At 41.1% G+C, this 27437-nt stretch overlaps 1 protein-coding gene across 7 annotated transcripts in view; it reads right to left on the bottom strand.

The window, feature by feature from the left end:
* Positions 1 to 27437, bottom strand: part of ANKIB1 (ankyrin repeat and IBR domain containing 1) — a 91774-nt gene that overhangs the window by 40245 nt on the left and 24092 nt on the right. For all 7 annotated transcript variants that reach the window (XM_089533233.1, XM_089533235.1, XM_089533229.1 and 4 more), the window contains exons 2-4: positions 23816 to 24076; positions 12281 to 12581; positions 3076 to 3258 (exon numbers count right to left, since the gene is read on the bottom strand). In XM_089533233.1, coding sequence (XP_089389359.1) covers positions 3076 to 3258; positions 12281 to 12581; positions 23816 to 24003 — 672 coding nt within the window. In that variant the 5' untranslated portion in view covers positions 24004 to 24076. The remainder of the gene's footprint in view (positions 1 to 3075; positions 3259 to 12280; positions 12582 to 23815; positions 24077 to 27437) is intronic.

Genomic DNA, 27437 nt, shown 5'->3' on the forward strand with positions numbered 1-27437 from the left:
AGTTCAGCCAGAAATGGAAAAGTTGTTAATAAATATATTGATGTGTTTGTAGGTAGTTGGGTAGTGATAGAGATAGATAGTGATACAGATGTTGTGTAGTTATGCTTGGTAGGATGGAGCAGAAGGGAGGGTTGGTGACTCAAGGAGGTTGGAATGTATTGGGAGGGGAAACTTCTGCAGAGTGAGAATCCTTATCTTCAAGGTTATGTGAACAGGCTGGTGTCTGAAGGAATGGTGCCTATAGTAACCAGGGAAGCTGTACCTTTTGGAATTGGAGGTAGGAGAAAGGAGGGGCTTTGGAGGTTATAATCTGTGTGCCGGGCTTTGCAATTTTAGATTTGGAAAAAACGCGGTTGGAGTGTTTTCTGTTTGTGATCTTAATAAAGTTTTTAGAACTCTTCATGAACTTTTTGCCTGGATTGCATGTCTGAACTTCCACAATATCACAGTTTGCCACAAATCTCTGAGAATGATGGAATCCCATGCTAGCTCAGAGAATGTCACCCAGGAATGTCAACCTGAGGAGGAGAGCACCGGAGTTTTGGAGGGCTTGGGGGCCAGAGCTAAGACGCGGGAAGCACGTGGTTCCAGACCTTGGCTAAACCCAAGAACAGGCGTTGGGTGAGATGGATAATGGCCTGTGACAAAGTGGTGAGAAGACCACTGGAGAGTGTTGATGCCAAAGAGGCCATAGATGTCAAATTGGCTAGGATAAAAGGAGAGATCCATGAAATCTACCAGATTATGTCCTGGTTGACCTCTGAGTTGAGAGATGAAGGAGATGAGGGGGAAGGAGTGATCGGAGGGGTGCCTGCGCTGGCACCCATCACTCTGGCTAGGCCCCCTCCAACCCCAGCAGCACCACAGGCCCCTGCCCAAGAGGCGGGGGCTCCGGGGGGGGGGGGAGAATTGCAAGCTTTGAGAGAGTTGCTGGCAAGCAAGTTAGAGGCCAGGTTTGATGGGAACCCAGACCAGCTCCCCTTCTTCCTAGTCCAAGTCACTGGCCACATGAGAACTCGTGAAGCATTCTTCTCAGATGAGGCAGAAAAGGTGAGGTGCGTTGCTAGCCAGCTGGAGGGAAAGGCAGCGCACTGGTTGGTGAAGCTTTATGATAGAGCAGCACCCGAACTACAGAGCCTGCCCGCCTTTATGACGGCCCTGAGAGCCAGATTTGAAGACCCGTTTCAAGCAGATCGGGCCTGGGCCAAACTGATGGCTCTCCAGCAGGGAAGCCTGTTGGTGGCAGACTATGCAATGGAATGCAGAAGCTTGGTGGCCCAGCTAGAGGAGTGCCCAGAACCAATGCAAGTACAACAGTTCTGTGATGGGTTGAAGCCAGAGTTGTTGGAGTGGGTGCTGAACAGGGCCAATCCCACCACTCTGAGGGAGTGGGTCCACTGGGCCAGGGAAGCTGAGATGACAAAGGAAAAGATCCAGTTGGCCAAGCAGCAGACGGCTTATCATCAGGGCAGGTCCAGTCCCAAGAGTTTAGCGACAGGACCTTTGGCAAAGCCCAAGTCCACGGGGGAATCTGAGAAGCAATGTTGCATGCACCTTGGACTCTGTCTAGGGTGTGGGGAAAAAGGACTTAGGATCACGGCTTGCCCAGACCACGTCAGCCCTTCAGGAGGATCAGGGGAAGCAGCCAAAGCCCCCACTCACTTACTGGGGGAGACTCACTGTGGAGGCAAAGACAGTGTTGGGAGAAATGCTGGGCAAGCTGCCCACAAAGAAGCAGAAAAAACCCCTTTGGTCTGGGGAGACTGCAAGATAGACACTGGCGAAGAAAGAAGCAGTCCAGAGCTGTTGAGTGGGGATTGCCAGTTTATATGTTTAGAATAACACTGGTTCACAAACTGAGAGGGGCCATGGAGGAGACTTTGGCTGCCATTGATTCAGGCTGCACCCGCTGCCTGATCAGCAATAAGTTGACTCAAACTTTAAAAATAAAAACCCAGAAGCTGAACAAGGCCATAGCCTTTCATCAAATAGATGGTACCATCATGGGAGGAAAACCCACCCATAAACAGACTGAGATTCTTTGGCTGGGTATAGCTGATCACTGGGAACAAATTCAATTTATAATTAGCCCCATTCATGACTGTGACATAGTGTTGGGGATAGACTGGTTGGCTTTTCACAACCCAAGCATTATTAACCGGAGACACATACAAATTGTTTTTGATGATCCTAAGTGTCAAGATCATTCAAACAGACCCAAGGTAGCCCCCCCCGTGCTGGGGAGGGTGGCGGAAGTGTTGGTGGGGGGACAGGCCAGAGACTGCATGGGCCAAATGAAAGCAGAAGCCAGGGTGCCCTTGCCACCATGTAGTTAAATGGAAACGTTTTCCACTTGATTCATCAGAATGGGTTAAAACAAACCATATTAGGGCTGACAGTTAATGATTTTCACACTGAATATCCACACAAACCAAAGGGTTAGATCCTTCAGTGGTGGGGAGGGTCATGGGGGGGGACTGTCAGAACCATGAGTTCAGCCAGAAATGGAAAAATTGTTAAATATATCGGTGTATTTGTGTAATTGGGTAGTCTTAGAGATAGATAAATAGTGATATAGATGTTGTGTAGTTGTGCTTGGCGGGAAGGTTGGTGAGCCAAGGAGGCTGGAATGTATTGGGAGGGGGACTTCTGCAGAATGGGAATCCTTATCTTCAAGGTTATGTGAAGGGGTTGGTGTCTGAAGGAATGATTGCTATAGTAACCAGGGAAGCTGTGCCTTTTGGAATTGGAGGTGGGAGAAAGGAGGGGCTTTGGGGGTTATTATCTGTTTGCTGGGCTTTGCAATTTTAAATCTGGCAAAAATGTAGTTGGAGTGTTTTCTGCTTGTGATCTTAATAAAGTTTCTAGAACTCTTCATGAACTTTGTGCCTGGATTGCACGTATGAACTTCCACAGTATCACAAACATGCTCATTCCTGGAAACAGATACAGTCTAATACCTTCAGACTGTATAAATTTTCTTCAATATTCTGGTGAATGAGGCTTTTTCTGACAAAGTACACATTAAGTATGCACATTTCTAGCCAAAGTTATAAATTATTAATTTTATTTTACCTCTCTTTTGTCTAAAGCGGCATATTCTGCTTCAATGCTTTCCGCTTCAGGATCTCGTGAGAACACCATCTGGGACTCTAGATTCAGTGCCAACTCTTTGTGGTGCTGCTTCTCTGCACAGTCACAGGGGGTATCTTTATTTTCATTTTCAGCAAACAGGTCTCCACCATGTTTTACCAGAAGCTAAGAATTAAAAAGAACATAATTTTTAACAATCCCTTGATACTTTCAATCTTGTAAATTGTTGAAGAATTTCAAAAGCTACTTTTAATGCACATCCCTGGAAATCATTCAGAGTTTAGAGTTTTGCTGGCAACATTCTCTGGTCCCATTACAGCAGTGTATGTACTTTCTTAGTGGCATCCCCTACCTTCTTGCACAATGATCTCCCACCCATGTACATCCTCACCTTTATGGAACCAGAATTCAAGACTATGGCCTACCAGGAGCCAGGGAAGTGCAGGATTACTGGTTACCATTAGCTACAAGCCTAGTCAAGAAAAATGAAGTTCCTTCACTGGGACAAGGACAGCTCTTTCTTCTCTCCAGCTGCAAAACCATAGCTGGATGGTACTCAGGAAATTCATGCTCACCCAACTGTGTGAATGTGTTCTGGTGCCATAAAGCTGTGGTGTACTCCATCACTGTAAAATTGTGTTACTCTGGGGTAGAAATACACTAACATAGATTTTGCATTCCACTGGCACTGAATAGAATCCCAGAAGTCCTCAGTTTTCAAAAATTTTATGGAGCCTAAGAGAATGCTGAACAATAAGAAGTGCTTATGTGAATCTAAGGAAAGTTGTATCAATAAGATTCTTGACACAGGTTCCTCAAAGCAAAGGAGAATATTCAGTAATTGCTTCAAAGATATAAAAAAGGTTAATAAGAAACAGTAAAAATTTAATACTCATCTTTTTACTAATTGATAGAGGAATTAATATTTAAACAATTATGGCTGAAGGGGACTTATGTGAAACCTGGGCCATTCCATCACCACCTGATAAAGACACTATCATGCCTGGAATTATGCAAAGGTCCTGAAGAAAACAAAGGGAGTGAACTTGACAGGAGCATCATCCTTCTCCTGTGACAGAAGCATGTGCGACTTACCACATTTAAATAGACTCCTAAGCTTTCAAGACCTTGAATACAATGTGGATGGCTCTCTGATTGACCCACCCCTAAAACCAACCCACAGGCACGGTGCCTGAACTGGAGCAGGATGTTGTCCCAATAAAGGTAAAGAAAATTCCTGGTAGCCAAAGGCAAGCAGGACTTTGGCGAACATGCACAATGCCAATATGAGGCGAAGCACTGGAAGTACCTGATTACATATGTAAAGTGCAGCTATCTCCTACGTGGGACATTTCCACCATGTTTGGCATCCAAGGGGTCAAAAATAATTTCTGAATTTTATTTATTTATTTATTTTGTCTTCAAATGTCTTCTGGGTGCATGGGGCACATATCCACCACATTTTGCACACACTGCCCCCAGTAATGCACACACACAGAGTCCAATTTGGGCCTAGGAGAGCCCTTTTTTTTGAAACAAAAAGTGAACAAGAATTGACTCCTGCTGGTTGTTAAAAAAGGCCTCTCAAGGGCCTAAAATGGCCCAGAAAGGCCACAAAACATAGTGGAAATTTTCCCATGCTCCCAAAGGGCATTTGGGGGCTTAATTATTTTTTTGGGGAGGGGAAAGCAGGTGTGCTCGGGGAATACAGCACTCCAAGGTATCCTGTGGAGCTAATGTGCCCCCCCCCCCCAGCCATCCAGTTGCCCACCCCACCCGATAGGTTGTGTAGATAGGTAGATGGGCCTATGGCACATACCAGTTCTCACCATTCATGCTTCTCTTAACTTAACCAGGCAATGGAGAAAGCATCAAATGGAAGCCAATGAAGTTGCTAAAATTTGCAGCTTCCACTCCATGCGCAGCACCAAATTCTGAAGAAAAACTCATTTGACCAGGATTTCACAGTTTTAGCATTCTCTCTCACACTAGAGTAGGGGTGGGAGGATAACATGATGAAAATGTCCTGCTGCAGAGCCATCAGCATTGCACACTGTGAGAAACTCTAGGCCTATGTCAACCATTTCTTTCATTCAAGGAGTGCTAAATGCGCTGGCCCAAAACTGACTGCACTTGCTCCAGACTAGGTACAAAAGGCCACATGGGCTATATAGAACCATCTAATCTCAACCAAATTTTTTGTAGGCAGTAGACCCTATGATAGAAACCAAATCACTAATTCCTTGAAGGGGCCACCCCCTCTTTATGTATTGTGGTGGTAGGGATGAAGCCGAGGAAAAAGACTAGGGGAGAAAAATGTAGTTTTCCACAGAACATTGAAAAGGCTCTTATCAGCACTCCCTGATGTATTATTACCCAGGAAGGGCACATCTGGAGAAAAGCAGATCCTTCCAATGAAAAGTCTATTCAGTCACTGCCTCCTATGACACCAGAGGGGCTATTCTGAAGGACACTATTTATGGTCCTGCTACTCCTCAGAGAAATATAAGCTATGTAGCTTACATAGATGTTAGAGAGGTGTGTGTGTGTGTGTGTGAGAGAGAGAGAGAGAGAGAGAGAGAGAGAGAGAGAAAATAAAATTGCCCTGTGGAGAGCTATTAAATTAAAAGTAACATGTTGTCAATTGCAATTGTATCTTCCTGCTGGTCCTGTTCATTATGCCCCAGTTCCTCACATTCCACTGTGTAAGCACACAGTTCACAAGACTGAGAAGCATCATGATCTCTTCCCCTGTTGGTACAGATAGCTCCCTATAAATAAATGAGAGGTGCTTACCGTGAACAATCATTCTGGGATGACTGCATGAGCAATCTACACACATGGTTTATTCCTCATGTCAGCATCTTTAGGCAGGAGTACAAAGTTCGTATTCATTTGAAACTGTTGATTCCACTCTCCCTCAATCCAGTTTAATTGCAAAGCCTTGCCAATGAAAAAGCTACTCTAAGAGATTTCTTCACCCCATCACTTTTTAAATTTTTTTACTGCTAGTAACATCCTGGGTGGAGGTGGATTGCTCATGCAATCATCCAAGAATAATCATTCACTACAAGTACCAATCTCCCATTCTCTGGATAACTTCCTGAGCAATTCACTATCATGGGACATGCCCAAGCCAATTTCTATGGGTGGGAAAGATTTACCTATTTCTTGCCACTGCTTGTTTCAAGGTTGCCTGAGCAGACTTGTATTTACCAATTTTATAGTGCCAAATAGAGGTAGAAGGTTCCTTCCACCCAATGCTTTACATACTTATTCCAATGAAGACAAACCATGATATGCTCTTGACGTTGCCACTGACCTAGTAGAATGTGTTCACACATTCTCAGGTCTTGGAATTTGCAAGGAGTTATAACAAAGGAAGATGCACTATCTCATCCATCTGGACAACATATTCCCTGGCATTTTGTTTCCTGAAGTCTTTGGATGAATGTGCACCTAATACTTTTTAATATACCATATATACTTGACTATAAATCGACCTCATGTATAAACTGAGGTCAGATTTTGGGACCAAAATTATGGGGTTTGCTATGACCTGTCTATAAGCCAAGGGAAAAAAACTTAATAAATAATAAATAATAAAATTTTTATTTATATACCGCCCTTCCATCAGATCAGGGCGGTTTACAGCAGTTAAAATAGAGAATAAACATTAAAATCATACACCATACAATATTACAGAAAACATAAAAACAAAAGGCCCCAGGTTAGCCAGTCCCGTTGCCAGTGCGGCGGGGGAGGCCTATAGGACCTTATTCAGGGAATGCAGTCCTGAACAGGAAGGTCTGAATTGGGCCAGGGAGGTAGCTGAGCGGAGCTCTGTGGGCAGCGTGTTCCAAAGGGCCGGGGCGGCGATGGAAAATGTCCTCCTGGTAGTGGAGACAAACCTCGCCCCGGGAACCCTAAGTAGTTGCTGCCCAGATGTTCTGAGGGTGTGGGGAGGAATGTACGGGGAGAGGCGGTCCTTCAGGTATCCTGGGCCCAAGCCATTTAGGGCTTTACAGGTCATCACCAACACCTTATATTGCGCCCGGAAGCGAATGGGCAGCCAATGGAGATCTTTTAATACCGGTGTTATATGGCTGGCCCTGGACGTACCAGTGACCAACCTGGCTGCCATATTCTGCACCATTTGAAGCTTCTGGGTTTGGTATAAGGGTTGCCCCATGTAGAGTACATTGCAGAAATCCAGTCTCGAGGTTACCAGGGCGTGTACTACAGTTTCAAGGTCCCTCTGGGCCAGGTATGGGCGCAGCTGGCGAATAAGCCGAAGCTGATGACAGGTGCTCTTGACCGTCGCATTCACCTGAGCAGTCAGGCGAAGGGACGAGTCAAGAAGCACCCCCAGACTGCGCACGGAGTCCTTCACAGGGAGCGTGACCCCGTTCAGGACAGGTGGAACCACCGCCATTCCTGGGCCAGGGGAACCTATCACGAGTACCTCCATTTTCTCTGGATTCAGCTTGAGTCGGTTTTCCCTCATCCAGCCCATTACTGACTCCAGACAGGCCACGAGAGGAGAGACGCCATCCTCAGTCACTGCATCAGTCGGAGACATAGAGAAGACTATTTGGGTGTCATCAGCGTACTGATAACCCCGCGCCCCATGTCTCCGGATGATCTCTCCCAGCGGTTTCATGTAAATGTTAAATAGCATGGGAGACAGAATGGCTCCTTGAGGGACCCCAGTTTTAAGGGCCCTCTCGTCGGAGCACACGTCTCCCAGCTGCACCATCTGGGACCTCCCGGAGAGGTAGGACCAGAACCACTGGAGCGCAGTGCCCCCGATTCCCACCTCTGCCAGGCGCCCCAGAAGGATACCATGGTCTATGGTATCGAAAGCCGCTGAGATGTCCAAGAGCACCAACAGGGACACGCTTCCCCTGTCGATGCCCAGACGGAGATCATCGACCAAGGCGACCATGGCCGTCTCAACCCCGTATGTAATAAAAGATCTAAAGGATGAAGCAAAGGAAAACAATGCTAAAGAACTTACACAATTCCAGCAGACATACTGTTTGTGCTCACACTAAAGGCTGGATGGATAAGGGAATACAAGAGGATCAGTGCTTCCAGGCAGATTATGCTCTTGCCTTTCACCAGGGAAAAGTTCCCGTTTTAATAAGAGTTAAAGTACAGGACTTACAATGGCCTGTTACAGACTGCCAAAATAAAGCTGCTTCGGGTCTCTTTGGAGGTATGCTATTTAAATGATGCATGCATCCTAAGAATCCGGAAGCTGCACCAAAAGCTGCACTCCGGTGCTTAGGAATGGAGTGTGGCTTTGGCGCGACCTCCAGACTCGTAGGACTCATGCATCATTTAAACAGCATACCTCCAAAGAGACCCGAAGCAGCTTTATTTTGGCAGTCTGTAACAGGCCAATGTCTGGTGAATAAGTCAATCCAGGTTTTTGGAGTCAAATTTTTGACTAAAAGGTTCTGGTATATACAGTACATCTTAACTGCTCTCTTAACATCCAAACTGTGCCACTCCCTCTCCTTAAGATATGAAGGATCTGGGCAGAAAACTGGCAAATGTAAAGCCCTTTCATATCCTCTCATTACAACATTCTTTGCCAAAAAAGTTGGAACCAGCACATTAAAGTTAGCCTGTCTTTTTCAGACCTACATAAATTAGGGTTGACTGACAGAGCAGCTAGCTCTAAAATTCTCCTGGCAAATGTACTTTCCAACAGAAAAACTACTTTCAACAATAGAAGTCTCAGTGAAATCTCTCTAAAGGCTAGTCTACACATTTAAAATACTTCTCATTCCAGTAAAAAAAAAAGAAGAAGAAGAAGAAGAAGAAGAAGAAGAAGAAGAAGAAGAAGTAGTAGTAGTAGTAGTAGTAGTAGTAGTAGTAGTAGTGGTGATCTGGCCACATGAAATTCACAGGAATTCAAGCTTTTTGTGCTCAGGGAGAGATTCCTTAAACTTAATGGGGAAAGGCTTTGAGGGTGGGTTTTTTTTTTTACTGGAATAGCCAGTGAAATCTGCACATGTGGCTGTCCATCTGCTTCACATACATTCAAATAGCTGCATATTTTGACAGAGGAAAGGTGAATAGATGTGAACAAGTATTGCACAGGAAAGTTAAGACAACTGCCAAAGCAACTGTGTGAAAATGTACACCAAGTTTCACAGTACACTTACATGTAGTCTAGCCCTAAGTGGTTCAAAGGAACATTTTGCCAAGGCATTCAGAACCAGATTTAAATCTCAAGATGGACATCTGTTGTATGAGAAGTCTTAAGTGTTGCACCTTTAATTTCTTCACATGAGGATAACTAGATAGAATCAGTCCCTCGGGTGTCAAAATTGTTGAAAGAACTGATATCTGCCTTTTAAAAGTATTAGGTCTCAAGCTCTGTAGTGTGGTCACCTCCTTGACCAACATAGGGAAGTGAGCTCCTCCCCAATTGCAAAGATATCATTTGGCCATCATGTTGTCTGTTTTCACCTACACTTTCTGATTTTTTATTTTACTCATGAATCCAAATAAAGCTAAACAGACTGCTGTTCACTCCAGCAGATATATACTTTTGCCTCTCTTCCCTTGGTGACCATTTTTTCCTGGATGTAAAGCCCACTGCAATGAGCACCCTCAATCTGATAGATGGGTATCCATTGTTACTATTACTTCTCCTTTGAGGACAAAAAAGAAATCCCCTGTCCAGGTTGTGGCTCTGTATCCACTCTTGCTAATCTGTTTTCACTGATTTTAGCACCTTTACCAAACAATGATGCTGCTTTAAAATCACCAATTGATGATGTATGAGTATTAACTGAACCTTTTTTCTGTGGAACCTAGTCCCAAGGTACTAGTTATATTGTAGAGATTAATAAACCCTGGATTCTGGTCATATGCATTATATCTACAGAGGTCATAACCAGTAGCATGCTTACTTTTTGTCTTATCTTAGCCTTCCTTTCCTCTGAGAAAAACAACTCACTTTTGTATCTATTCAGACATCCAAATGTGTACTGTTTGATCCAAAACACGCTACAGAAATAATCCAGTTTGAGACAGCTTTAACTGCCCTGGCTCAGTGCTAGGGAATCCTGGGAACTGTAGTTTATTGTGGCACCAGAGCTCTGACAGAAAAGGCTAAATGTCTCACAAAACTCTATTTTCCAGAATTCCCTAGCATTGAGTCAGGGCAGATAAACTGTCTCATGCTGAATTATTTCTGCAGTGTGTTTTGGAATTTAGGAACTGGCTCTTCATCTGTTTGCCTCCTCCTTTTTTTCTGAGGAAAAAACTGTGCATCTACTTTTTCCAGTTCTAATTCTGCAGCTTTCTCCTTCTTTAAAGCATCCCCACTTACTGACACCATTCTTAGGGCTCGAACAGACAGGACAAAATAAAGCTGCTTCAGGTCACTTTGGAGGTATGCTATTTAAATGACACACACATCTTAGGAGGCTGTGCTTCAGTCCTTAAGACTGGAATGTGGCTTTGGCACGGCTTCTGGCCTCTTAGGACGCATGCATCATTTAAATAGCATGACTCGAAAGTGACTCGAAGCAGCTTTATTTTGGCCTGTCTGTTCAGGCCCTTAGGCCCCATACAGACAGGCCAAAATAAAGCTGCTTCGGATCACTTTGAGGTATGCTGTTTAACTGATGCATACGTCCTAAGAGGCCGGAAGCTGCACCAAAGCCACGCATCAGTCCTTGGGACTGGAGCATGGCTTTGCGTGACTTCCGGACTCTTAGGACGCATCCATAATTTAAACAGCATACCTCAAAGTGACCCAAAGCAGCTTTATTTTGGCCTGTCTGTATGGAGCCTAAGTTAACTAAATTAATGATAGTACTTAACATAAAGGGAACTCTAAGAAGGGAGAGAACAAAAACCTCGACCAGCTAGCAAGGGAAGAAACAAAAAACTTAGCTTGAGGGAAAGTGGAGTCAATGATTTCAACTGTATTAGTAATTTGGACTCCTGCCACAAGATGGTGGAACAAGGGGTAAATTTTGAACATGGATTGCTCAGGTAGTCATCCAGAGAATGCTTGTATTATTTACACACAATTCCAAAAATAGCTTTAAAAACAATTTTAAGGGTTAGACATTCTTTGATGAAAATTATTTAAAATATTAAATTGACATGAAGAAATAAAGTAGCATTTCAAAAATGATTTCACAAATTCAATTATAAGCCTGTTTCCATGTTGGCATTCCCAGAAAAACACTGAGGATCAGACAAGATAGAACCCCTCCACATCAACTGAATCAACACTACAACTTATGGTGTGCCATCATCAGAACGGCAAACATAAGTTCAACAGGTTTTGTTGATAGTTGCTGCTTCCTCTGCATTATGAGGGATTGGCACCATGCAACTCTTTTTCTCTCAACATAAGGATCTTTCAATTCTATCAGAGACTGTTCTGATATGTCTGGCTTTAAATGAGTGCAGGCAGATAAGCGAAGGTTTGCACTGCGAAGGCAGCTCCTTGTGTCTGAGCAGCTATGTACTGTAACTCTATAAAACTGGACATAACAGCCTGCACTCTTCTATTTACATATTAAAGCAAACATGATACAAAACAGACCACTCAGCTGTGCCACATGGAAGGAATGTAAAACTGAAGACTTCCAATTGGTATGGAAGGCCAAACATTTTTTGATGATTGCTACGTTAAGAACAGTAGATTAGATAGACGGTACAATACAATGAATTACGAACACACTATAAATTTGCCCTCACCGGCAACTGTACTTATGTTGAAAATTAAAGGTAACGTTGTCTAAAGCAAGTAATGAGGTTGCAGTGTCTTGTTGATTTTCTAAAGCACAGTTGGGCCCCTCAAAAGGATACAACAACTTTGCTGAATCTAAGCAAGCCTGGGTCTTGTCAAGGCCTGGATGAGAGACATTCTGGGAATCTGGTGCACACTGCCTTGAGTTACATTATGGTACTAAGGCAGGATATAAATGTAACTGTGTAGGCCACAACAGTGGCTGCTTGTTTCCTATTCTTTGCTATTTATATTTGGGTGGGTAACGTATCACCCTTCAGATGCTGTCGGACAACAGTTCCATTGGCCGTAGCCAGTGCAGCCAATGGCGAAGGACAATGCAAACTGCAGGCAAACAACATACAGCCATGTGTTTCCCATCCCTGTTTTAGCTATATTCATATTAACTCTTACCTCTACACAGGTCTTCATTCCTGAGGCAGCAGCATAGTGCAAAGGTGTATTTTTTTTGTTATCAACAGCATCAATGGCTGCTCTTTCGTATTCGCCTTGGTCAAGCTTTGCTCCTTTCCATTTCAGTATCATCTGCAGACAGTCTGCTCTTCTGAAATCATCTTCAAAAGGTCGTGTCAGGCGAGGCTGAAGAGCTCCCTCAGATATCATAATTTGAGGTCCCATACAAAGCAAGTGCATAGATGTCTCATTGTGTATATTTCGCTTATTTGGATTGCCATCTCTCACAAAGAGAAAAGTCCTATGTGGAGAACATAAAGTAGTAACACAGTAAAGCAAGATGCAGGTTTTTCTAACTATATATATGATAATCAAGAAGAATGCCCGGGTTCTGTCTGAGGCAATCATAACTCACTGAAATATCATACTTTGCCTCAAAATCTGAGTGCTTAGGATTCTTGTCTGAGTTCCAGTGACCAGTTTCAAGTCAAAATTTCAAAAGAGAAAATTCCATAAGCAAAAAAGAAGGCTTGCCAAAACTCACTAGAAATATTTTTGAGGGCTAGAATAAAGTCAGAAAAACAAGAGAAGGGCTAGCATATTAACACTAATATACAGTACCTGAGTCTATAAAGGGGGGGGGGGGCGGGGGAGAGATAAGGAAAGAGGGCTCTCTGAGGTAAAGTTGGTAAGATTCCTGAGGTTAATAAAGAAAAACTGGCCCCTTTTGAGGTACTAGGTAGAGATTTGGGTGGTACCAGGTACTCTTCAACAAGTAGGAAATAAAGTGAGCTCAGTTTCTTTTATTCTGAATATTCAGTTTTCATTATGCTTGTCTGCCTATCTCATGGGCTAGAGCTTATTTGAAGGCCTACTCTGTGGCAATGCGAGCAGCACGGCATCTGCATGAAGTCATCCATCAGAGCTGTTCCAAGTGGTCAGGGGTCTCTTATACACTCACCCTCAAGTAGAAAATGTAGACTACTCGGCAGCCCACTGTGGAGAATTTGCATAGCACTTTGCAGATAAAGTCACTCAGATCCCCTCTGACTTGGATGCTGCAGTTGATACAATGCCAGTGGATATAACCTTGGCACCTGTCTATCCAGTGTTAATGGATACTTTTCAACTTGCACAGCCTAATGATGTGGACAAGATCTTTGAAAAGGTGAAAGCCATCACATGTGTCCTTGGCTTATTAAACAGGTCACAGGAGAACTGGCTGAATGGGTAAAAGGAGTAGTCAGTACCTCCCTACAAGGGAGAATTTCAACTTGCCTAAAGGAGGAAGTTGTGAGGTCTTCGAAGCCATCCCTGAATCCCACTATAATGGATAATTATTGGACAGTATCCAAGCTATCGTTTTAGGCAAGGTATTGGACCTTTGGTGGCTTTCCAACTCCAGGGGTTTCTGGACAAAATAGATTATCTAGATCCATTTCAATCTGGTTTCAGGCCTGGCTATGGAACAGAGACAGTCTTGGTCACCTTGGTGGATGACCTACACAGGGAACTGGACTGGGAGAGTGTGTCCCTGTTAGTTCTGCTAGACCGTTCAGTGGCTTTTGATACCATCGACCATGGTATCCTGAGGGCTGCCTCTCTGGGATGGGACTTGGAGGTACTATTTTACCGTTGGCCTGTGGGGTCCCTCAAAGATCTATGTTGTCTCCTATGCTATTTAATATATACATGAAGCCGCTGGGAGAGGTCGTTGGGAGTTTTGGGGTGCAGTGCCACCAATATGCTGATGACACTCAACTCTACTACTCCTTTCCACCCCAATCCAAGGAGCTTGGCCTGGTCCTAAACCAGTGTCTGTCATCAGTGACGGACTGGATGAGAGCAAACAAGTTGAAACTTAATACAAACAAGACGGAGGTGCTCCTGGTCAGCCGGAAGGCAGATCAGGGAACAGGGGTCCAGCTTGTGTTAGATGGAGTTACAATCCCCCTGAAGACACAGGTTCGCAGTTTGGGGGTACTTTCAACCTAGAGTCCCAGGTCTCTGCAGTGACCAGGAGTGTGTTTGCATATTTAAAATTTGTAAGCCAACTGCACCTGTTCTTTGAGATGCCAGATCTGGCCACAGTGGTACATGCCTTGGTTACATCCTGTTTGGACTACTGTAACACACTCTACTTTGGGCTGCCTTTAAAGAATGTTCGGAAACTTCAGCTGGTCCAAAGAGCTACAGCCAGGCTGCTAACTGGGGCAGGTTATAGAGATCACACAACACCCCTGTTGAAACAGCTCCACTGGCTGCCAGTTTCTTTCCGGGCAAAATTCAAAGTGCTGGTGATGACCTATAAAGCCCTATATGGTTCAGGTCCAGGCTATTTGGCAGACCGTATCTCCCTATATGAACCAGCTCTGGCTCTGAGATCCTCAGGGGAGGCCCTTCTCTCCGTCCCACCCCCATCACTAGCACGGTTGGTGGGGACATGAGAGAGGGACTTTTCTAGGGCTGCTACTAGACTGTGGAACTCCCTTCCTAGAGAGACCAACAGGTGAAGACCTTCCTCTTCAGACAGGCATTCAAAACAGAAAGATTTTAAAGAATGGACCAGGGTATTACATTGTTTCCATGTTTTAAAAATTTTTATCTTTTAAAACTATTTGATATTTTAACATGTAATTTGTTTTAATTATTGCAATAATTTAATTCTGTTTTAATGTACTATTTTTGTATGCTTTTAATTGTACTGTTTTTTAATGTTGGAAGCCTCCCTGCATCCCGGTCCGGGGAGCAGGGTGAGATATATTATTATTATTATTATTATTATTATTATTATTATTATTATTACCATATTATTAGGCTGAAATTCTCTGCCAAAAGTTTTCCTGCTAAAATATCTGATAAAAATTACTACTCCCCTCAGCTACTCTGGGAATGGAACAATTTGGAATCTGCCAACTAACATGCCCTTTAGCTTAGGAAAGCAATGCAGAAACTATTTCTGTATTGCAGGTTATGGGAAATACCTTTTGATATTGGTGAAATATTACAACGCCACCACAACTCATATGCCTTGAAAAAAACTAGGTCCATTAAATTCTTCATATGTCTCTCTCCTTGTCAAAATGAAAGCAAGCCTAACATTGTTGGTTAGGATTACATCTAAAATGAAAATGCCAGATCTTAAATAGAAGCTGTTTATTATGTACCTGAAAAGAGAAAAAGGAAACAAACATCCTATAGAACTGCAAAGAGACCAACATTCAGGTTCTTATTTGCTCTCTGAAAGTATTCAAACAGTGGCCAACAAAAGGCACTGCTTAAGGATGCTATGCATTTGTTGGAGTATGAAAATATAAGGCATGGTCTGGAGTTCAAGAAAACCACACCAGAAAGATTAAAGGGATATACAGAATTTGTGGTCTATACATTTGGTGTTAAGAGGCAAGGGAGAGAAAGCACTGAAAGTAATACTTGGTTTACGTAGAGATATCTTTTAAAATCAATGTTCTACAACAGGGGTGGGCAAAGTGTTGCTAACAGGCTACATGCAACACCCCCAGGGTTGCTTGACTGTATATTCCTGCATGGTAAGGGGTTGGACTGGATAGCCCTTGTGGTTTCTTCCAACTCTATGATTTTAAGTAGCCTTCAGTTTTTTGTCCCCAAATGGGCTCTGAGGTGACATTTTTGCCACATTCCCCTCCCCCCATGTCATTTTAGACCCAAGAAAGACTTTTTAAAAAACCGGAAGTAAGTTGGAAGCAGCCTCTCCAATAGTTTATGATCTAAGAAGAACAATTATTTCAGAGAAAGCACCTCCTTGGCTGAGGCTTTACAATGTACTTAATCAGGTATACAAAAAATATAAACATCAAGGATCACTGTTTATCAATTTGGAATTTTAAGGTATTTCAGAGCAAAATAACTTATTGGCCTCATTGGGAAGTTAACTTTCAGACATCCAGAAATGTGAAATATATTACCACTCTAGCTGATATGGAAAAGTACAGCCCACAAGGTATCCATGAAAGTTCTAATTAATTGAATGCAAACAAGAAAGACAACTTCCCACTTGAGAACTTTTAAATGACAGGATATCATGTTGCTAGATTACTCTTCCTTGCCTCCATGCACCCTATTTGATGAAGTCTGGAAGAAATCCTAATCAGTGTAGTCTTGGCTTTATGATATTAGCTGGTATTATGTTCCCATTTCCATTTCCATCACTGTTTGATAATATACTACATAATCGAATTTTACTTCATGACTCACTGTAACAGGATGAACCTTATTTTGTGTTTTGGTCTATGGTGTGTAGCAATATTTAAAAATACAGGAAGCTTTATTCTTAAAATACTCCTTATCATATTAATAGTTTTTTGTTTCCTGGAAGCCACTAAACAGAATTCAGTTGCAGCACAAGAGGTTTAAAAGGGCACAGGCACTTACCCCACAGTATAAATTGAGATTGTTGCAATGAGCACAACATAGAGTTTTGCCTGTTGAGAATGGCCTAGAAAACTAGTCTAGGATGCATTGACTTGGATGTTAATGGGGTCTTGATATAGGGCTGAAATAACTGGGTTCACTCTGAAGTACTGGTGAGGACTTTCAAAGATTTCAGTGTCAGGGCAGTTAAAGTGGCCTCAAACTGGATTATTTCTGCAGTGTGTTTTGGACCTTAGTCTGCTGTTTTTAATTGTTAATCTGTTTTTTGTTTTAATTTTCTAAAAACTTTTACCAATGTTTTGATTTTAACTTCTACTGTTCTTTACATGATTTGATGTTTAGCTTTGCTTAAACTGTAAATATGATTTTAATAACTAAATTTAAGATTATTGTTGTCAGTAACCTTGAATTTCCCAAAGGAAATGCAGAGTATAAATGTTTTAAAATAAAAATAAGCCTGACACTGAAGAGTCTCTATTATTTAATAACCAAGCTGGTTTAATTAGGTTCTCGCTTGTTCCAGAAGCATCTGGCTTTATGTTGTGAGGGAGTAACAGCTGCTGTTTCAGAGGCAAGAAATTAAGTTTTAAAAACTAGCTTCTCTCTCTCTTCTCAGAATAATTGGCAGGAGAGATAAAGCAGCTCTTGAAAATTTGCTTGCTATTCTTAAAGATCCTGGCCACTGGATAAGAGGAGTTTCATCCTGTCTTCAAAAATGTCACAGACATAGAAAGCATCCATGTGTCCTTTGTGTGAACCAGAACAAACTGCACTTGTACACTGCAGTACTCTTGTACTCTCTTGCTCTCCCGTTTTTCCAAAGAAGGTGGGACCAAAATTGTGTGTGCATTCATCTCAACACTGGCCTACATAAGGCAAGGACTGACCTGAAAGCACAAGGAGCCCAGACCCTCAGTAGCCTTTTGGTGCTACGACAGTAATTATTATGTATTATTATTATTATAGTTTATTTCTTTAGCGCTGTAAATGTAAACAGCGCTGTACATACAAATGATCAAATCAATAAAAATAAAACCTGCCAATGGCATACAATCTACAAAATACATATAAAACAATAGGTAATAATATAGAATAGATCTGGTTAAAATAAGCAAGCAACAATTAAAAACATCAACATCAACTATCCAATCAAAAACCAAATAGAAATCACACAGTGCCTGGGAATGCTTCCCTGAACAGGATAGTCTTCAGTTCAGATTTAAAAGTGGTCAAAGAAGTGATGACCCGTTTTTGTGGGGGAAGAAGGTTCCAGGAGTGAGGGGCAGCAAGTGAGAAGGGGCTAATCCAGGACGGGGCAGTGGAGATCCTAGGCTGGGACAGCAGACCTTGACTACTAGAATGGAGGGTACAAGTGGGAATGTACGGAGAAAGAAGTTAAAAACTAAGCATGTCCTAATGTTAGTATTATTTTGGAAAATAGCTACCAACTGGAATCAGCCTGAAGAACAGTGGCTACCTGTACTGTACTAGATTTATCTATTATGGAGAACTGTCAAATATTCCTTCTGAGACCTCAAGATACTTTATGCTACATTCTTCCAGTTAGACTGAATAGTATTTTACCAATTATGACACTATTTGCAGAAGTTAACCTTGTGACATTTTAAAGTGGTACTTGTCATCTGTGGTTTTATCAATATTAAAATTAAAAATTAAATTAAGAATAAAAAAATTGAAAGCATTAAAATCTATGATACAATTAATGGTAGGGTATGTGTGTTAGAACATCTACAGCAGTGGTTCCCAAACTCTGGTCCTCAGGTGGTTTGGATTTCAACTCCCAGAAGCCTCAGCCACCTTGGCCAACGGTCGGGGATTCTGGGAGCTAAAGTCTAAAACATCTGGAGTAACAGAGCTTGGGGACCACTGGTCTATAGTCTAGTAAAGACTTTTAAAAAAATAACCTAACTGATTAAATACTGCAGCCCTAATTAAAATCATTTTTACAAAAAACAAAAAGAGTTAAAAAGAAGTTATCTTGCACTCAAGATCTGTTGCAACCAATTAATCACCTGTGGTTACAATAAAAATACTGATTATTAGTAAAATATTGTTTAAGCAGGCAATGCATTTTCTTTGTCTTTAGATAATACAATCTTGTAGGAGGCGTAATCTAAGAATGTCATTCCTTCCTAAAGGAATAAAAGGGGTACATGACAGTATTTTGACATACACAGTTTTTATAAGTACCAGAATTACAAATATTTCTTTTTATTAAATCTACTGAATAACCAGAGCACTCTTTCAATCAATATGAAAACTGATCTAGCCAACTGATTCAACATTACGTACAAACCTAGGGGGAAAATTAACTTCAACAAAAGTTTCTCCTGCAGTTCACATTCCCAATTATTTCTTTACCACTTAAAACAGTCATTATCCCACTCTTCAAGTTCACAAAGCTTCTAGGATTTGTTTACCAGGGCGACATAAACCCAAAGCTCACAATCATGAGGCTCCTAGCCTTCATACTGCATCTGCTTTATTATTCATGAGTATTTACTTCCTACTTTGCTCCCAACAAGCAGCTATGTCTTCCTATTAATTCCTTCCTACTGTCCAGCTATCAGGGCTGGATTTGTTGTGTGCTGGAAAAAACATTCAGTAAAGTAGCCTTGTGTCAAAATAGATGAATTATATAACTTATACTAACTCTGCAAATTAAATATTTCCCATTTCTTGGGGAGAAAGTCTTATTTTTCAACAAGTATGTTGCAAACTTTTTTTTTTTTTTGCTTCATTTAGCAAGCTCCTTTGCTCTTTACATCATTTAATAGCAGCAAGCAAAAGCATGACGGAGCACCATGTATGGCAAAAGCCAAACATCAGACTCAATTTCCCCAATTCCAAATCAAGAAAATCTTACTCAGCTACATCTCTGGTTTTAGCGATACCAGCTGTCATTACTATCAAATCACCCCACTTCCCCACTCCCATATCAAAATCTCAGTTTTCTAAAAGCTTCTTTCTGTACCAGGTTCCATATTCTGCAGTTATACAGTAACAGGGTATAGAAAGAGTACTAATTATTCAAGCTCTAATTATTAGTGTCCCTAGTACAATTTGCTGTATCAGCTAAATTATGTAACTGCTAAAGGGGCATTTCAGCATAATCAATTGTATTGAATTACCAGCCAACATAAAGTTCAATTATACATTATTTAGTAAGAACAATTTCACTCCCCCACCCCCGGGAAGTTAGATATACACAATTTAAAATACCCATTCAGCTCTTAAGACTGCAACTATATACACAATTGTTTTAGAAGACTCATTATTTGAAGGGAACTATTTCTCAATACACTTAGGAATGAACTATAAGGCTGCTAGAAGTTCATGCCCTCATCTCTACCGTGTTCTAACACTATTAATTCTAAAGGGTATGATGCAGTAGCCAGCTGGTATATAGAATCTCAGTTTGTAAAAATCACGGTTTAAACCTACACATATGCACATCAAAAGTGCAAAGTGAAGGGACAGGTCTTTTCTCAGGTGGTCCTCCTGTTATAGTACATTTTGAATTTTAAATTTATATGTTTCAGTGCCTTTGTCTTCTATCTGCAATGATTTGGGCTGTGGACCTTAACTTCTCATACTTCAGTCACAACCCGGCTTTCAAGCTGCGTTTTCAAAAGGGCAAGGAGGAACCTGAGTCTTTCTGTGATGTTGCCAGAACTGGTAAGTGCAGCTGACTATCACCATTTCCCTACTAAGAAAGAGAGCAATTAGAATTGAGTGAGGAGATGTATGTTGTACTTCTCCTTCTGCTTTCAAGGCAATACCAAGCAATTATAGTGGGGCCTTGTTATCCAATGGGGCTTGGTTCCAAGACTTCCCCAGTGGATATCAAAATACGTGGATGCTCAAGTCCCATTATATACACTGGGACCATAAAATGATGTCCCTTATATAAAATGGCAAAATCAAGGTTTGCTATTTGAAATTTATACTTTTTCTGGAATATTTTCAAACTGTGAATCCTGGAATCTATGGATAAAGAATCAGTAGATACGGAAAGCCAGCTGTATTTTGCAGTCCACATTCTAATTCATTTCCCCCTTTAACCAATATGTCTCCAGGTCAATGTCTCTCTCTTCCTAAAGAGAAAACTGCTTTAACCCCTCTACAATATTAATTCTATAAAGTGCTATAACAGTATCAATGAGTCCAATCCCCTGCCTAGTCTCCATTTTTACTCCTAGGTAAGTTTCCAATTTGCAGTTCTCAGTGGACTCCTTCTGTTTCTCCCTAACTCCCTTGATACCTAACTCCCTTTATTTATTTTCTCTGAAGGGTTAAGGCTAAAGCAGTAAACTATTGTATAATAGTGCTATTGCTGTGTTTGTTTTCTTGGAGTGATATTAACCCCACACATATACATCCTGTGTGAAATGAGACACTGAAGGAGACTACAGAGAAAGATGGGATGCTATGTACATGTTTTTACTAATAAGTTTACCTGTTTTCGCACTGTACCTCTAGAAAAAGTATTTGCATAGAGGCATTTGGGGAGAAACAGAAGGAAATCATGTTAGGATTGCAACACATCTGGGAAGAGTTGTTAAGGGTCTGGACACACCCACATCTAACATCACACCGCACACCACAAGCAAGATGCTCACAAATATAGCAAAATATGCCACTTTCAAAAAAGCCAATAGAATATTTGCATGGGGAAGTGACAAGAAATGTCAAGAAAAGAGGTAAAGTAGACATTGGTGCAAATTACCTGGAAGCCCTTTATTTAAAACAACTCAACCCAACCCTGCTCCGATTCACATTCAGCCCCAAGGCCTGAAGTTCTCTATATCTGCCTTAACAGCTACTTCTTTTGGCTCATTGGTGCTTGACTGCTTTAGAAGAAAAATGGTTAAAAGGGGGAGGAAATAATGGTGTGTGCGTAAACTAATTGAAAGTAGGTTCCCTGTTATTAGAGTTGAGTCCAGAGGCAGAACTAGGCTGAAAACTGTTACCTGAATTAATGCAGTACATTCTGTGTATTCTAAAACTTGATTTTCAATCAGGCATCATTTTAAGTTCTGTAAAGCTTTAATCTTTTTCAAAATATCGAGAGCTATCCCTTCATGTTCTCAAAATCTTTGTGCTCTATTCAGAAATGTTTGTTAACGCTGTCTGAATTTCACCAAACTCTGTTTTTGACAGTTGACAGAAGGCCCTCTGATTCAGGTCAACAAACTGTCTTAGAAGCAATCAAAAAGTTATCTTTCATTATACACTAGATATTAACACACAAAATATCAGTTACACAAAAAGTCAAGTAATAATATGAAATGTAGATGAGTGTAGAAGCCATATCCACAGGATATTACAAACCTCTAATATCTATGGGAAACTAGATAACACTTGTACAAAAGTGATGGAATTCAGAATTACAATCAGATCTTTAAAAGAGAATATCTAAAATTAGAATTTAATCAACGTACAGACACACCATTCAAAAAAGCAGGAAATGAAATTCAACAACCATCTTTCATACTGTTACTAAAACCCATTATTATTGACAAGCATCTGATAGTCAAAATGATAAGTACACGCATGTTCCCTCCCCCAATTAAGTTAGGGCAGTATCACTGTGTTTGTTTGTTTTTTTGCATATTTTATTTCCTGTCTTCTTTAATCTATTACTTTAGGTTTACTAGTCCTAAGTATTGACAGTATCAGAAAGAAATGCTTTAATATTATCTAGAGTAAATAATAAGGCTGCAATTTTACACGTTCATGTGTGACTACATTCTTCTGAAGTCAGGGCCGCTGAACTGAAGAAAAAGCTCTTTGAGGGAGAACATACACGTAAGCAATGGTTGTACTAAATTTAATTGGCTATTTGTATTATATGTTCCATAAATACCACAAAAAAAATCAGAATGTTGCAATATCTAGGAAAATGATCCGGCAGTGCTGCCATCTGCTGAAGCCAACTTGACTTGGGATTCACTTGCTAACTGGGAACAAGACTTCTGTAGCTTTATCTACAAGGAATGTTTTCTTAGGCGGGTTACAGACTGCCATTAGGGACATCCTGAGGACGTCCCAGTTTGAAAAGGGGGCGTCTCTTCCAGACGTCCCTAACCCTATCATGGACAGAGTCTGTGACAAATGGCGGAGGCCGTTCCACACGGCCACCGCCATATTGACGTAGCGGACGCTGTGCGTCCGCATGTCGCGCCCCAGAAGTGACGCCGCGAGTGCGTGACTAGCGCCTCGCGGCGTCTCTTCCGGGGCCCAGGAAGGAGTACGATTTCCACACTCCTTCCTCTGAGCGTCCGGGAGCCGCACGGTTTGGCCGCTGAAAGCGGAGGCGGAGCCAGACCGTCGCAATCCGGCGGTCTGTAACACGCCTTAGTTTTACTTACAGAGCATGTAACCAAGATTTAACTAACGTAAAAAAAACATTTAATTCAGTATTATAATCCATGTGAAATAGATACAAAAAGAACGTAAAATATAAAGAGTAACACAAGCAGTAAACAGGGTACTGTATTTAAGATTATAGAACACTTCAAAATGATGTAAGATTTAGCATAAATAAGAAGACAGATGAGGAGGAGGAGAAGTGGAAATTATCCTTGACAGAGCTCTGAAAAATGGCTTACATATTGTCCTTGAAACAGCCTCAGAGCAAAGAATATCTCTGCTCAAGTACAGCAGAGTTCTATAATGCTAAGGTTCTAAGGCTACGGACCTTTCCAAAATCCTGTTCTGAAAAGATGCAGAACTCATACATGTGACAGCACAGAATTTGAAATTATAATTGAAACAATAAACAGAATGCACAGACCTGTGATTTTTTTCTTTTCTTTAAGAGGCATAGCAATATCATTTAAAATAGATTGTCTTGTGGTATAGAGGTATAGCGCTTGAGAAATTTAAAACTAAAACCCCTTTGGACATAAAAATATCTGCATTGTTTTTTGGATCCTTACCATAACAACGATACATTATCTTTTCTATACAAAACAAAATACATTTAAATGCATGCTGATCAAAAAGAGCTGCTAAACAAACTTGTCACAACGTAAGAAAGTTAAGTCCATGCTATTTAACTCAGCACTCTCTAAGGTTGAATAATGCCACCATACTCACCCTAATATTCGGTTCATTCCATGCCTAGCCGCATAGTGTAATGGAGTGTTATGCTGGTAAGGCTCTCCATATGAAATGTTAGGATCTAGAGATTCTTTTAGTTGAGGGTTGCTCTCATATATCTGACAGGCCAAATTTTCATCTCCATTTATAAGTGCTTTACGGAATTTAGTAGTTGTATTTCCCATGTTGTTATCAGTGGGGTGGGGCTTCTTCTGTCCCCTTCAATCACTTGGTGCACAAGTCAACATGTTTTGTGTTCTGAAAGAAAAAAACCTAATATGAATTGTGTTGAACAGTAGGATTTTCTCAAGTAAAATTGCAATTTAAAATGAATCATTGTTCTTATTTGGAGAGGAAGAAATCCCTCCTCCTGATTCTACATAGTTTAACTACTGCTCTGTTAAACTATAACATCTTTACTACATAAACATGGTAAAACATTTCTTTCTAAATACATACTTTGAACCCTAACCAGTAGAAAAACACCTAAGAATAAAACTTCCTTAACCTCATCTTACAAGACAAATTTCAAATGACAGTCCAGCATTTTTAATAGGAAATTAAAAGTCAATAGAATTGAAAGATGTACTGTAGTTAGAATTTAGCCAAAAACAAAAGGTAAAGTGCTTCAAATTAAGATAAATACCGTATTTTCCGGCATATAAGACGACTGGGCGTATAGGACAACCCCCAACTTTTTCAGTTAAAATATAGAGTTTGGGATATACTTGCTGTATAAGACTACCCCTCTTCCAATGCACACCAAATAAAAATTAAAAAAACATCAGATTTAATTTCAATATGGTCATTTTAATTCAAATGACCTGCAGGTACTTAGCAGAAAACCTTGTTGTATACAAAGCCTGCTTGGATTGGTCAGCTCTCTCTGCCTGCCCTGTGCTCCCTGTCTCCAATACTAATAGAGTGGTAGCTGCTTTCATATGATTGTTGCATTCGGTGGGGATGCGGCCACAGCCGTTTTTGAGACCCCCCCCCCAACCATATGCAGCGACCACAGATTCTCCAGTCCGGCTCAGAGGTTTCAGCACCTGCCCTATAAGATAACACCCGGCGTATAAGGCGACCCCCGACTTTTGAGAAGATTTTCCTGGGTTAAAAATTAGTCTTATATGCCAGAAAATACAGTAATTCAAACCACAGTGAAGTCTCCTCAATTCAATCACTGATGAAGCAACATTAGCAAGCACAGTCTACTTCTTAGTGTGCCACTGCAAAGAAAGCTTCAATATAACTCATCAATACTTAAAATGGACAGATTAACATGAAAAGGAGGGTTTCATGGGCTTCAAATATTCTTCAAAACACCATAAAATGCTTATCAGTTTGTGCCATTTTTCTCCTTTTTACTAAAGAGACTGTTTCGGTATGATTTGGTTCTTAAAAAGCTATTCTTCTTGCAAATGTAAGTATTTGAAGGGTGTCACATTGAAGGTGGAGCAAGCTTGTTTTCTGCTGCTCCAGAGACAAGAATACAGAACAATAGATGCAAGCTACAGGAAAAGAGATTCCAGCTCAACATTAGGAGGAACTTCCTGACAGTAAGAGCTGTTCAACAGTGAAACACACTCCCTTGGAGAGTGATGGAGCCTCCTTCTTTGGAGGTTTTTAAACTGTGGCTAGATGGCCATCTGCCGGGAATGCTTTGATTGTGATTTCCTGCACGGCAGGGGATTGGACTAGATGACCCTTGTGGTCTCTTCCAACTCTCTAATTCTATGGTGCTAATCAGGTGAGCCAAGCTGTCAGACTCACAGATGCTGTCACAGCACCAGACAGCAATTCCTCTTCACAATCTGATGATATTGTGAAGCTCAACTAGATACAACCCATTTCAGTTATCCAAATGGGATATTTCCAGGCAATGAACAAGTATGACAGGGTTCTTTTGGTCCAAAAGGGATTGCTTTTGGCACATGATTTTAAACCAATGTAAGATTATTTGTTGCACTGAAACATCTAGGTTTGCAAATGATGGAACTAGTAGCATTGGAAAAATGTAAACCTGATCCTTAAAGGTAAACCAATCCCACTCAGAATGTGCTCAATTCTACCTCTCTGATTAGATAAATAACCAACCAAGAATACTTCAATTTTATCTGCACTGAACTCGTTCTAATCTACTCATTACTGAATTTAAACTAACATTTCTATAGCATCCCCTGATGTATATGCAAATAGAAATACAATGGGTATCATCGGAATGACATTATACTACTTGTCAATTACAATTGTTCAGCTGCTCTGTAAATGCTAAAAAGAAAGGAGGACCAAAACAGAGACCTGTACCAAACCACAGGATAACCATCATGTGGCATACCAATTGTTCCCACCACTACCTTCTGAAAATGGCCACCCAAATAGAAATCCTGAAGAGTTGTATCCCAAATCCTTGTCTCAAACAGCCAGTTCGGGATTTCAAGGCTGTTCATATGGAAAGCTGCTGACATATTGAAGAACTTTGGCCTAATATATGAAAAAAGGCCCCCAGTTGGAGAAGTTTGTCCTAAATGGCCTGTTGCTTTTCCCAACATACAATAAACCACATGGAAGAAAAAATATGACTCTGATGACACTGCATACTCCAAATTTTTGTGTTCTGCTATGCTCAGAAGGTTTCCAATCTGTGAGGACTAGAAACACAAATTACAATAGCCAGTTTTAAGTAAGAACGCAACCTAAAGACAAAGAACATTTTAAAAGAAGGATTTTATACATTGTTGTTGTGTTCCATCAAGTTGTTTCCAACTTATGGTGACCCTAAGGCAAACCTGTCACAGGATTTTCTTGTAACATTTGTTCGGAATGGGTTTACCTTTACCCTCCTCTGAGGCTGAGATGGTGTGACTTGTCCAAGGACACCCAGTGGATGAGCAGGGATCTGAACCCTAGTCTTCAGTGTCATACATACCAGCACTCAAAGCAGTATACCACATTGGCTCTTATTTTACATATATATGCAAATTGGATTCATGAAACAACTAAAATTTAGATAATCAAGTGACAGACCTAATCAAGGACTCACAAACTGACATTCCCTTCAAGTTTTCACTGCCCACAGTACTTATCATCCATTCTATACCACGTTCAGAATTAAATGTACATTTGCTAATAAGCTGCAACCTTTCAAAGAATGTCTCCTGCACATTAATTTAGGAGTTCTCCCGTAACACTATAACCTGCCCAGCCCACATTTAGGGGTCTGATGATAACAGGTGGTCAACGTCACTTCAGATACAACAACCAAAGCAGTGAGAGAACAGAAACTAGTCAAGCAAATGCACTCCTTCACGCCAGCATTTTATTTGCGCTTCAGTGTTGTCAGTTCCCATGTTTGCTTATTCACATTTGAGATACAGCAGTACCATTTACATCACTCTGTTTGCTATGCCTTCTGTTACATGATTGGTGTTTGTTTTTTTAAATTGGGACACCATAATTGCAGAGTTACATAATGATGCTATTTTGGAACCACCTCGACTTCCTGCCCAGATCAGGAAAATAATTACACACCACAAGACTTCCACCATTTTTTCCTAAGGTTTTTTCCCTCACACACCAACACTTGCACAGTTCTGTTTTAGTATTTTACTGTTTAAAC

The sequence above is a fragment of the Sceloporus occidentalis genome, unplaced genomic scaffold, assembly GCF_023333645.1.
Source record: "Sceloporus occidentalis isolate IW3139 unplaced genomic scaffold, rSceOcc1.0.p SCAF_7, whole genome shotgun sequence".
Taxonomy (NCBI): domain Eukaryota; kingdom Metazoa; phylum Chordata; class Lepidosauria; order Squamata; family Phrynosomatidae; genus Sceloporus; species Sceloporus occidentalis.